This window comes from Echinops telfairi, unplaced genomic scaffold (assembly GCF_000313985.2).
Source record: "Echinops telfairi isolate 266 unplaced genomic scaffold, ASM31398v2 ScPeMD7_5;HRSCAF=22, whole genome shotgun sequence".
Taxonomy (NCBI): Eukaryota; Metazoa; Chordata; class Mammalia; order Afrosoricida; family Tenrecidae; genus Echinops; species Echinops telfairi.
This window is the reverse complement of record NW_022103901.1, coordinates 3,648,385-3,660,281: the sequence shown is the minus strand read 5'-3', so window position 1 is coordinate 3,660,281 and position 11,897 is coordinate 3,648,385. Positions and strand designations below refer to the sequence as shown.

The 11,897-nt window shown below is 57.9% G+C and overlaps 1 protein-coding gene and 1 pseudogene across 1 annotated transcript; both read left to right on the top strand.

The window, feature by feature from the left end:
- Positions 1-334: 334 nt before the first annotated feature.
- ZNF316 (zinc finger protein 316) lies at positions 335-7,633 on the top strand. The gene is made up of 6 exons (XM_045285755.1): positions 335-536; positions 770-1,055; positions 1,181-1,335; positions 1,889-2,015; positions 2,276-2,389; positions 4,197-7,633. Exons 2-6 carry the CDS (start codon positions 779-781, stop codon positions 6,569-6,571), a joined length of 3,048 nt encoding a protein of 1,015 aa, XP_045141690.1. The 5' UTR covers positions 335-536; positions 770-778; the 3' UTR covers positions 6,572-7,633.
- Positions 7,634-8,125: 492 nt separating this feature from the next.
- On the top strand, positions 8,126-10,609 carry LOC101642979 (annotated as a pseudogene).
- The last annotated feature ends 1,288 nt before the right edge of the window (positions 10,610-11,897 follow it).

The window sequence follows — 11,897 nt, the reverse complement described above, 5'->3', positions numbered from 1 at the left end:
GCAGGTGCTTGGTGAGGGGCGTGCTTACATTTAAGGAATCACAGAAACTGTGAGACTCTAACCCTTTACGGGAGTAGAAAGCCCCGTCTTTCTCTTGGGGAACGGCTGCTGGTTTTGAACTGAAGACTTTGCAGAGCACAGCCCAACTGTGGCCCTGCCTTGCTTTCAGATGTGCTACAGGCACTGGCGAGGGGCAGGCCTGGGGGGTGGGGGGTGGGGCAGTGTTCCTATGTCTGCAGTCTGCCAGCATCTCTTTGGAGGCTCATGAGGGATCTTGGAAGCAAATTCACTTACCTGCTGTCTTCCCTCCCCTGGGTCTTGCAGGGAGGAGCCTGACTTGCTGACGTTAGTGTCCGGCAGCTGCCCTTAAGAACCCTGGGCTGATCTTTGACCTGAAGAAACTGGGACACCTGTCCTGTCCTGTCCTGTCCCCACCTAGTGTGCCTGCCACTGCTTCAGCTTGTGGATGCCCGGTCAGCGTCTGCCCAGTGCAGGGGCGCTCCTCACAGGCCAGCCTCACTCCCAGAAGCACTCAGGTATGTTGCAGGGACCCGATGCTATCTGGGAGGGCATGGTGAGAAAGACCTCGGTGGATGATCCTGACCTCCCGAGAAAGTGCTTCAGGCCCCCCTGGCATGGGCTTGTTGGAAGGGAGCAGGAGTCAGGCATGGGGGTTGGGCCTGGCTAACCCTAATGGGAGTCAAACTTACAGGCCCTCCGAGGAGGCCCCCCTATGTGTGGGGTGACACCCAGTGCCTCTCTGTTCCAGACTCACACAATGGCAGCCCTGCACACAACACCTGACTCTCCGGCCGGCCAGCTGGAAAGGGCGGAGAATGTGGTTGAATGCCACTCTGACCAGGCAGAGGAGGTGGATGAGGAAGAGGAGGAAGAGGAGGAAGAGGAGGAGGAAGAAGAAATAGTGGTAGAAGAGGAAGAAGAGGAAGAGGCAGAGGTGGAAGAAGTGGTGGTCGAGGTGCAGAGCCCAGTGGCAGGACCCCAGGAGCCGCTGAGCAGAGGCGGGAAAGCCCAGCCCTCAGGCCTTCAAGAAAAGGGTAAGACCCTGGGGCCTGAGCTCAGGGCCTGGTGTGGGGTCAGGGAGCAGTCTGGAGCTTCCAGACAGGCAGGGTGGGAGGCCAGATGCCAGAGGGGTCCTAAGAGACCTCTCTTCTCCCCTTAGCCCTTCCAACTCCCCGGGCCCCAGCCCTTTCTGAGGATGATGAGGCTCTGGCGGCAGAGGAGGAGGAGGAGGAGGAAGAGGAAGAAGCCGATGAGGAAGAGGAAGAAGACGAGGAGGAAGAGGCTGAGAATGATTTCCTAATAGCTGGGTCCCAGGTGAGTGTCTCCCTCTCGGTGGGCAGGGTTCCTGGGTGGCCCTTCCTTTGCTGCCCCGGGGGTCCATCCAGCAGCACAGACTGCTGGGGGCTGGAGCCCTGTAGCAATGGGCTGTCCCCTCTACCTTCCCAGGACCTGGCCCTGGCCTGCGGTTTGGGCTGGTTCCCCACCGGCCCAGGATGGCTTCCCTCACCCGCAGAGGGGCTGCCCACCAGAGCCCACCCTTGGCTTAGTCAGCACTACTTGTCCACCCCATGGGTGGGCCGTCATTCGGCCCACGTGACCACAGCATGTGCTTCATCCCGGCTGGAGCAGGAGGACAGGGGAGGCCCCACTGCAGGCCGGGACCCTCTGGTGCTGTCGTCCCCAGGCCTCAGCATGATGGCCAGGCTGTGCTGTCACCTCCCAGAGCCCGAGTTCCTTGGAGCTGGGCTGGAGGGGAGGCCCAAGAACCTCAATGGGTGGTTGGGGTGTCCCCCGGGAGGTGGGCCCACAGTGCTGCTCTGTGCACCTCGTGGGGCCACCAAGGGCAGTCTCCTGGGCTCTGTTTCAGGGGCTGGTGACCTTTGAGGACGTGGCTGTATACTTCTCACTGGAGGAGTGGGACAGGCTGGAGAAGGGCCAGCGGGACCTCTACAGGGACGTCATGCAGGAGAACTATGGCCTCCTGGTGTCACTGGGTAGGGAGGCCCCCTGCTCACAGGGCTGCCGGGCATGGCTGTGGGAGAGGGGGGCTTCGGGCCCCCAGCCCTTGGGGTGGGCACAGTTAGAGCCAGCCCCGTCCCCACCAGGGAAGCCCAGGAACATGCTGGTCAGCACTGAAAGAGGAGAGAAGGTGGGCTTTCCTGGAGGGGCAGGGAGAGGACCAGGAGGATGTGGAAGCTGATTTGTGGGGGAGGGTGGCGAGTGCTGAACTTCCAGCTGTGTTCTTCTGGAGCAGGGTACCCTGTCCCCAAGCCGGATCTGATCTCCCGCCTGGAACAAGGGGAAGAGCCGTGGGTCCCGGACAGTCCCCGGCCAGAAGAGGGAGATATCGTTACCGGCGTGTACACAGGTGAGCCTCAGCAGAGAGGTGCACACTACTGCTCATCATAACAGGGCCATGATCTGGGGTTGCCACAGGCTTTCCCTGGAAGCCAAGCTCACTGCCCACTGAAACGTCTGCCTCTGTGACTTGGTTTAGGACCCCTGCTCCTAGCACCACGGAGGCCCCGGGACTGGAAAGTTCTTGTGTGCCGTTGAGCTAATTCCTATAGGAATCATTCCTGCCTGTGTAAGACAGGGCAGGACTCACCCCCACACCCACCCCTACCCCACCTCCCAGGGTTCTGCAACCTGTAATTTTCATAAGAACAGCTGGCAGGACCTTCCTCCCACCGAGCCACAGGCGGTTTGAACCGCCAACCTTTCGGTGGAGCACTTAACTGTTGCACCACTAGGACTCCTTGTAAAGTGCTTTGTCTGTTGGTGTGAGGTGCTGACTCACAGTGGCTCCACATACAGTAGGTGACACTGCCCAGTCCTGTGCCAGCCTCACTGTTGTTTCGTGGCATGCGTGAGCCCAGTGTTCCAGCCGCTGTGTCACTCGTCTCGTTGGGGGTCTCACGGCCCCCCCCTCGGAGGTGCAGTAAAACGCTCTGCCACTGAGTCAGTTCTGACTCATGGGGACCCTACAGGACAGAGTTGAACTGCCCCTGTGGGTTTCCGGGGCTGTCCATCTTTATGGGAGCAGAACGCCTCACTGTTCTCCCTCAGAGCAGTTGATGGTTTCGAAATGCCTACCTTGTGGTTAGCAGCCCAGTGCAGAACCCGCTTGCCACCAGGGCTCCCTGAGGAGCACCAGGGAACTTTACAGAAAGAACCGAGTATCCTAGAGTCGACTCAAATTCTGCCTCATATGGTTTTTGGTGGTCGAGTTGGACCAAGTATGTCACCAGGCCTTTCTTCTGAGCTCCTCTGGGTAGACAGAAGCCACCGAGCTCTTGATTAGCACCCAGCTACTTCACGGCGGCCCCACCAGGACTCTGAGTCCATTCCAACTCACAGCCGCCCCACATCCGGGGAATTCTGTCCCATAGGGTTGTCCAGGCTGTTGTCTGTACAGAAGCGGGTCGCCAGGCAGTTCCTCCTACAGGCCCGCCAATGGACTTGAACTGCTGACCTTTCAGTTAGCAGCCAAGCGCCTGGAGCACTTGTACCACCAGGGCTCCCGGTGTGAGCGTTGTTAAAAACACAAAAACAACAAATTCATTGTCTTGGAGGCAATTCTGCTTCACAGCGACCCTCTAGTACAGGGTAGAACTGCCCTGCTGGGTTTCTGCCCGTCAGTTTTTACTGCAGTAGAAACCCTCTTCTCTCTCTGGGGGAGCAGCTGGTGGTTTTGAACTGCTGACCCTTCTCAGCGTGTAGAGCAGTGGTTCTCAACCTTCCTAATACTTTGACCCTTTCATACAGTTCTTCCTGTTGTGGTGCCCCCCCCCCCCCAATAAAATTATTTCTGTTGCTACTTCATAACCAGTCTTGCTACTGTTATGAATTGGGCGACCCCTGTGAAAGGGTCGTTTGACTCTCAAAGGGGTTGCCACCCACAGGTTGAGAACTGCTGGTCTAGCGGTAAGATCCCCACCCTTGGGGTGTACCATCTCCCCGATTGGGAGAGCCCTGGTTGCACAAACCTGGTGCTGGGTGAGGAGGGGCCTGGGGGGCTCATATGTGGAGCCCACAAGGAGAAGCCACTTCAGGTGGCTTACTAGCCTGCTAGGGAGTTGGAGGTGCACTCAGCTTAACTACAGGGGGGACTTAGTACCCGGATCTCCGTCACTCCTCACACCTCTTCTCTGGCCCCGCCCTTGTCTCCTCAGGCGCCTGGTACTGGACTGATGACATGGAGGACCACGAGGAGGAGGACGACGACGAGGACTTTCTGGCGGAGATGGCCGAGGAGGAGAACGAGCCCCCTGGGATGTGGTCAGCGGCCTACGGCGTGGGGGATGTGCCGGGGAGATGGGGCCCTGATGACTCTGATTCGGTGCAGACCCTCGAGGGGTGGGTGCCTGACTCAGGGGACCTTAGGATCTTGGCGGATGGAACTGAGGCGAAGCCCTTCCTGGCGGACCAGGAGGCGGATGCAAGCCTGCTGGAACCCTGGGCCTTCCCGGCCGCCCTGGCAGCGCCGCCTGAGGGGACCGAGGCCACGTGTGACGTGTGCGGCAAGATGTTCCCGCACCGCTCTCGGCTGGCCAAGCACCAGCGCTACCACGCCGCCGTGAAGCCCTTCGGCTGCGACGAGTGCGGCAAGGGCTTCGTGTACCGCTCGCACCTGGCCATCCACCAGCGCACGCACACCGGCGAGAAGCCCTTCCCGTGCCCGGACTGCGGCAAGCGCTTCGTGTACAAGTCGCACCTGGTGACGCACCGCCGCATCCACACAGGCGAGCGGCCTTACCGCTGCGCCTTCTGCGGTGCAGGCTTCGGCCGCCGCTCCTACCTGGTCACGCACCAGCGCACCCACACCGGCGAGCGGCCCTACCCTTGCCCGCACTGTGGCCGCAGCTTCAGCCAGAGCTCGGCGCTGGCACGCCACCAGGCCGTCCACACCGCTGACCGGCCGCACTGCTGCTCCGACTGTGGCCAGACCTTCCGTCTCCGCGCGGACTTCCAGCGCCACCGGCGCAGTGGGGGCTGCACAGAGCCTGGGGCTGATGAACCGAGGCCGGAGCACGGTGACACAGCCGGGCCACCGGGACCAAAGGATCCTGAGGCGGAGCCTGAACCGGAGCCTGAGCCCGACCCCGACCCCGACCCCGAGCCTGAGCCCGAGCCCGAGCCCGAGCCGGAGGAACCCGAGGCCAAGGAGGCCAGCAGAGATGGAGACGAGGACAGCGAGACGCCCGAGATACCGACTAGCCCCGTGCGCAGAGAGGTTGCGGAGCCAGTGCGGCAGGGCCTGGAGCTGGGGAATGGCCTGGGTGACGGCGAAGGCCCGTCCTCCCGCCCGCTCGGCTTCCCCTTCCCCATGCACCCCAAGTCCTGGCTGCACCCCGACGGCTTCCCCATGCTGGGTCTCCCGGGCTTCAGAGAGAGGCTGCCGGCTGACGCACGCGCCCTGCCGGGTTCCCTGGGTGGCCCACTGTCGTTGGTGGAAGGCGCGGGGTTGGCCTGTGACCCTTTCGGAGGCGGCAGTGGCCCAGGGAGTGGTGGCGGTGGTCTGCGTGCCTTCGGGCCAGCGGTCGGGGGGCTCCTGGCCGAACCTGCGCCGGCCGCTCTGCCGGAGGACGAAAGCCCGTGGATCTGCTCTGACTGCGGCAAGACATTTGGGCGCCGTGCAGCCCTGGCCAAGCACCAACGCTACCACGCAGGCGAGCGGCCACACCGCTGCGCCGACTGCGGCAAGAGCTTCGTGTACGGCTCTCACCTGGCGCGCCACCGGCGCACGCACACGGGTGAGCGGCCCTTCCCGTGCCCAGAGTGCGGCGCGCGCTTTGCCCGCGGCTCGCACCTGGCGGCGCACGTGCGCGGCCACACCGGCGAGAAGCCCTTCGTGTGCGGGGTGTGCGGGGCGGGCTTCAGCCGCCGCGCGCACCTGACTGCGCACGGCCGCGCGCACACCGGCGAGCGACCCTACGCCTGCGGCGAGTGCGGCCGGCGCTTCGGGCAGAGCGCGGCGCTGACCCGGCACCAGTGGGCGCACGCCGAGGAGAAGCCGCACCGCTGCCCGGACTGTGGTAAGGGCTTCGGCCACAGCTCGGACTTCAAGCGGCACCGCCGCACGCACACTGGTGAGAAGCCCTTCCGCTGTGCGGACTGCGGCCGCGGCTTCGCGCAGCGCTCCAACCTGGCCAAGCACCGGCGCGGCCACACGGGCGAGCGGCCCTTTCCGTGCCCCGAGTGCGGCAAGCGCTTCTCGCAGCGCTCCGTGCTGGTCACACACCAGCGCACGCACACCGGCGAGAGGCCCTACGCCTGCGGCCACTGCGGCCGCCGCTTCTCGCAGAGCTCGCACCTGCTCACACACATGAAGACGCATCGCGGTGTGATCGGCACCTCGGGCCAGCCGCCCGCACCCAAGGCCGAGGTGCGTGCCAAGGGCCTCGGACCCGGGCCGGCGGGGCCCAGCACGGGCACCGGGGAGCGTGGGGGCGCCTTGCGGGACTTCGCGGGCGGCACTAGCTTCGGCTCTGAGCCGCCGGCCACCTTCCCCGGGCCCTCGGACGCTTATGAAGAGACCACCCTATGAGGGGGCTGCAGGCCGACCGGGTACACCCGCAGGGCGAGGGCTCCGAGGGCCCAGTCCTGGGTGCCTTCCCCACGGCCCCCACTCTACAGCCTTGGGCTTAATACCGCCTTGGTCCCCGAAAAGGCTGGGGCTCCTGAGGTGGCACAGCGGCAAGGCGGGGCTCCAGGAGAGAGGAGCAGTGGGCGCAGGAGGGAAGGGCAAGGGGGTGACCTTCCTATGGCTGTGCCAAGGGCCTCAGAGGGCATGGTGGGCGGTGGTCTTTTTACCCCATCGGAGTGGGCAGCCAGGTGACTTAACGGGCTTTCCAGCGGGGGAGGAACACCCTTGCGTGGAGGGCACTATAGGGTGGTTGAGGGCAGAGCCGACATCTGGGGCCCCGGTGGCTTTGGATGATGGTCATTTGAGGGCATGGGGAAACGTTTTGAACCGCAGGGCTGGCGGAAGCCCAGCAGGTCCCCACGGCGCATGCTTCCCCCTAGTGGGGGAGCGCAGAGGCGGGGCTAGGCGAGTTTTTATGGTCACTGTCCACTGGGAGTCTTCTATTTCAGTCTGGTGGGAGGAGCACATGCCAGAAACCACATTGGTGGGCCCAGGTAGATGGGGTGCAGCTACTGCAGGGGAGTCGGTCACACCTCACGCAGCCACTTGGGCCCTGGGGTCAGCCAGATGCTGATCCTGGGGTGACTCCTGCAGAAAGAGGTGAGGCGGGTCACCTCATCTTTACCCACTCCCCATAATTAGGGTCCCACGTCCTCGGCAGGTGCCCTGCACTCTGCTTTCCTGGTGCTCCTGTTTAGATGCCAATCTTACAAGTAGAGGACCGAGCCGCCAGGCGGCTTATACCTCCTGGTGTGGCCCGAGCCCATGGGCCATAACCAAACGGAACCTCCAGCTATGTGGGACATCCCAGGAGCTGGATGCCCCACCAGACCCCTCCCTCCAAGCTTTGGAGGGGTAGAACACAGCTGGAGCAGGGCCATTCCCTGTTAGACAGTTCCTTCCGTTTAGTGTAGACAGGACCTGGGGGCAGAGGCAGCAGCCAGGCTGCAGGGGCTGGGGCCGGGGAGGAGGCTCGGTAGTGGTGGGTGGGAGTGGGCCTGGGTGGTGGTGGTAAGGATAGCCGGGCTGGGTGAGATTGCAGTGTGGGTGGGTGGCAAAGAGGGCAGGGGCCAAGGAAGCGGTGGGCAGTGAGTGCCCTTTCTGCCTCAGGGGCCACACCTTGCTCTTGTGCTGAGACCTGCTTCTGCCAGTGGGACAGACGCCTCAGCCAGGGCCATGCGGAAGGTGGGCCAGGGGCATGGGGACCTCAGGCCTGGCCCTGCTTTCATCCCTCCCAGCAGCCTGGAGTGTATGCCCTCCACGAACCCGCGTGGGCCCAGCTGCTCTGCCCTGGCACCACGAGCAGGAGGACTAGCTTTAATAAAGAGTGGAGAAACAAACTTTCCGTCTGGACCGTGTGTTGTTGCCACCTTACCTCCGGGCCCACCTGCCCAGGAGGTTCTGCGAGGCCTCCGGTCTAGTCATCTTGCTTCTGCCAACTCTTGAAGGCCCGGGATGGTCCAGGAGGAGTCAGACAAGATGAGCAGTGGCCCCACACTGCCTGTGCGCCCCAAGTACTACTGAGAGCATTCAGAGCCCTCCACACTGTCGAATGTGCTAGCACCTGTCTTGAGATCGTTGGGCATTTAGAATTGTTTAGCTACCTTCTAGGACTGGGAGGGGGAGGCCTCAGACCCCTCCCTGGTGGCCAAAGTCAGAGAGACCTTTTCCCCAAAACCCTGTAGGTTTTTCCAGGGCTCCCTTGCTACCAACCCAGGGTCAAGTGCAACCGTCAACACCCCAAGCCTGCTGTTAAACCTACTTACTGTTTGTTTCTTTCTTACCCTATGTGCATCGGGAGGCCATTTTAATTGCAGGAAAAAATAAAAGAAGCTCAGTACGATGAAGATGAAAAAGAAGAGGGGGTGAAATAGACACTTTTTTTTTTTTTGCAAATAACTCACATGAGCAACACACACATATATATGGTGTACATAAGAAACTTAAGATGCAAAGGGGTTACACAGTTTGCAAAGGACGATAAAATGGATGTGTTATTTGCATTAAAATACATCAGAGAAGAGCAACCATTGGCGAATCTTAATGTGATTGATTGACCTTTGCCTTCCCTCTATGATTTCCAGTTCACTGCCATCAAGTCAATACGTCAATACTGACTCGACTCGTAGAGACCCTGTGTGGGTTTCTCAGACCCTAACTGTTTACAGGAGTACAAAGCCCTGTCCTCACCCAAAGCTGCTGGTGGTTTTGAACTACCAACCATGTGGATCGCAGCCCAAACACGTAACCACAACACCGGGACTCTTTCTCTATGACTTAGATCAACTGATATTAGGCCACAAAGTGGTCTTTGTCCCTCCACAAAACTATGTCTTTTAAAATGAGTATGCCTTGGGCTACTAACTGCAAAGTCAGCAGTTCAAAACCACCAGCTGCTCTGAGGGAGAAAGATGAGGTTTTCTACTCCCATAAAGAGTTACAGTCTCAAAAAAAAAAAAAAGAGTTACAGTCTCAGAAACCCACAGGGCAATTCTACTCTGGGGTCGCTAGGAGTTGGAATTAACTCGATGGCAGTGAGTTGGAATTTTGAGTTGTGGTTTGAATAAGAAAGAAAAGATTAGCAAATTTGGGTGAAAGAAACACCATTGGTTAAATTAATTTTGGACAGGAATTTCATTACAGTGGATATTGGATTCTGTGGGCAAGAAACTCTTAAAACCAAAGTTGCTATTTATTATTAATTTTTCTCACTGGCATCCCCGTTTCCCTCGCCGCCTTTTCTCCTCACCCTTTTACTTCAACATTTCCTTCTCCATTGTCAGACTTCTCCGGTCGGCTACCTACGGAATAAAACTCCAAAAAAACCAAACTCACTGTCGTCAAGTCGATGCCAACTCATAGTGACCCTATGGGGCAGAGTAGAACTGCCCCTGTGGGCTTCTGAGACTGCAACTCTTTATGGGAATAAAAAGCCTCATCTTACTCTCTTGGAGCGGCTGGCGGTTTTGAACTGCTAACCTTGCAGTTAGAGTAGAACTGCCCCTGTGAGTTTCTGAGACTAACTTTTTACTGGAGTTTAAAGTCCCATCTTTCTCCTGAAGAACAGCTGGTGATTTCAAACTGCTGACCTCTATGCCAAAGAATTTTTAATTTCTTAATTTCTTGGTCATAGTTGTATGTTTCTTATTATTTCCTGCACCATCACCCCCTACAGTCCTCCCTCCCTGCCTATAAAACACATACTGTTTGTCAGGTGCTGCCACGGTGGTTCCAACTTACCCTGTGTACACCAGAACGAAGCACTGTGGGTCCTCACAATTATCCTCAAGTTTAAGCCCATTGATCCCTGCAAGCTGAGAGAGCTACAGGCCTCCGTGAAAATGTGTAAGCCGGACCTGAGGGTCCTGCACATCGAGGAAATGCGCTTCCTGAGGGAGGAACTGGGTGGAGAGCATGGGTGGCAGCCATAAAGCCAAGTCAGAAGAAAGTACCAAGGAAGAGAAAAAGATGATAAGATGGAGGGAAACGCAAAGACAGATGAGCCATCAGGTAAGGAAAGGGACCTAAAATTTGACAAGGAAGGTGTGACTGAGCCAGATATAGATGCCCCTCAATTAATTAATGGGAGATGAAATTGTAGCGATAACAGCAGCTGCCATCAATGCCCTGAGTGATGGTGAACCACAGGAAGCTATGGATCCATTCACTGATGCCATCAAACGGAATCCTCGCCTGGCCATTCTATCTGCCAGGAGAGCCAGTGTCTCCACCAAGCTACAGAGGCCGAATGCTGCCATCCGGGACCGTGAGACTGACAGAGCCATTGAAACGAATCCCGATGCGGCAAAGGCACACAGACTTTGGGGCCATTGGGAAGATGCCGCACGTGACCTTGCCCTTGCTTGTAAACTGGACTGTGATGAAGATGCTAGTGCAGTGCTGAAAGAAGTTCAGCTGAGGGCCCCCCAAACTGCATAACATCAGAGAAAGTCTGAGCAGGAGATCGTGGGAAGACCAGGAGGGAGGATGAAGCTGGAGGCGGCTCAGGAGCTCAGCATGCTGCTTTCTCGGGGGCATGCCTGGGATGGGAGGAATGCTTGGGCTCAGTGAGATGCTTAGTGGTCCAGAGGCTCTGGAAGTGATGGCAGAGGTCCAGGATGTGGCCCAGAACCCAGACGCACACCTCTCCTAACCCTAAAACACGCAGAACCCCCTTGCTTTGCTTGAACGGCTGTCTCCTGGTCCGCGTACAGGTTCCGCATGAACACAATGAAGTGCTCCGGAATCCCCATTCTTCTCAGTGCTATCCATAGCGAGCCGCACCACTCAGTGCTTTGCCCAGTCAAGCAAACACAAGTAAACACCTCTCTGTATCCTCTGCTTTGGGTCAAGATCCACCTGATGTCAGCAATTAGATCCCTGGTTCCATGTCCTCTTCTGAGTCAAGCGTGGCTATCTGGAGGCTCACTGCCGAAACCCAGGTGCAACCATTGTTGACTGATCGGCAGCACAACTTTACTTGCATGTGATTTTAATGATACTGGCTCAATGAATCAAATCTGTTTGGTTTTGTTTTTTGTCTTTCTTGTGTTTTTAATTTCTTTTTTTTTTAATCAATTTATTGGGGCTCATCAAATCTGTTCTTTGCATGCTCTCAGAACTCAGGTGGGATATACTGAAGGTCGTATGTTGGCTTTGGTCATGGGCTTGCTTTCATTTTCTTCAGCTGCTGACCGTGAGCGTCTCCACCGTCTCTTCCCACAGGTGCAGTCAATTTGCTGCCACAGGCTCTTTGGAGCGGCCTAGGGCTCACCCCACCGAACTTTGTGTTAGCAGCCGTCACTTAATCACTGCAGAGCCTGGCTCCTTTGAAAGACTCCAGGAGTGAAACATAGACCCATGAATCACCAGTTAAAATAATCTTATTATTCTCGAATCTGGATAATGTGTATATGGGGGCTCATTATCCTGTTCATTCTGAATTTTATGTGTGCAAGGTGATTACAGCCCTATTAGTCTTTGAATTTTAGAGGGAATGAGAACGGAGACCAACACAAAGCTGATTCACGAGATGGTCAGATCTACCTTCACCCTTCACCCTTTTTTCCAAAATCGTACACCAGCTGTGCTCCCTATGGCGTTCCACTTCTCTGCTGGGCTTGCTAGTTCCTTGCAATGACCACCTGGAACTCATAGGCTATGCTTGCAGCTAAATGGGTTAAGTAAGTAACAGGCTTTACCTCTGCATCTGAATCAGGAAGTGTGT

Bases quoted from the DNA above. Each gene is read 5' to 3' on its own strand.
- ZNF316 (XM_045285755.1), top strand. From the start codon at position 779: ATGGCAGCCCTGCACACAACACCTGACTCTCCGGCCGGCCAGCTGGAA. The intron at 1,056-1,180 runs GTAAGACCCTGG...TTCTCCCCTTAG, and splicing joins CTCAGGCCTTCAAGAAAAGG to CCCTTCCAACTCCCCGGGCC. The intron at 1,336-1,888 runs GTGAGTGTCTCC...GCTCTGTTTCAG, and splicing joins TCCTAATAGCTGGGTCCCAG to GGGCTGGTGACCTTTGAGGA.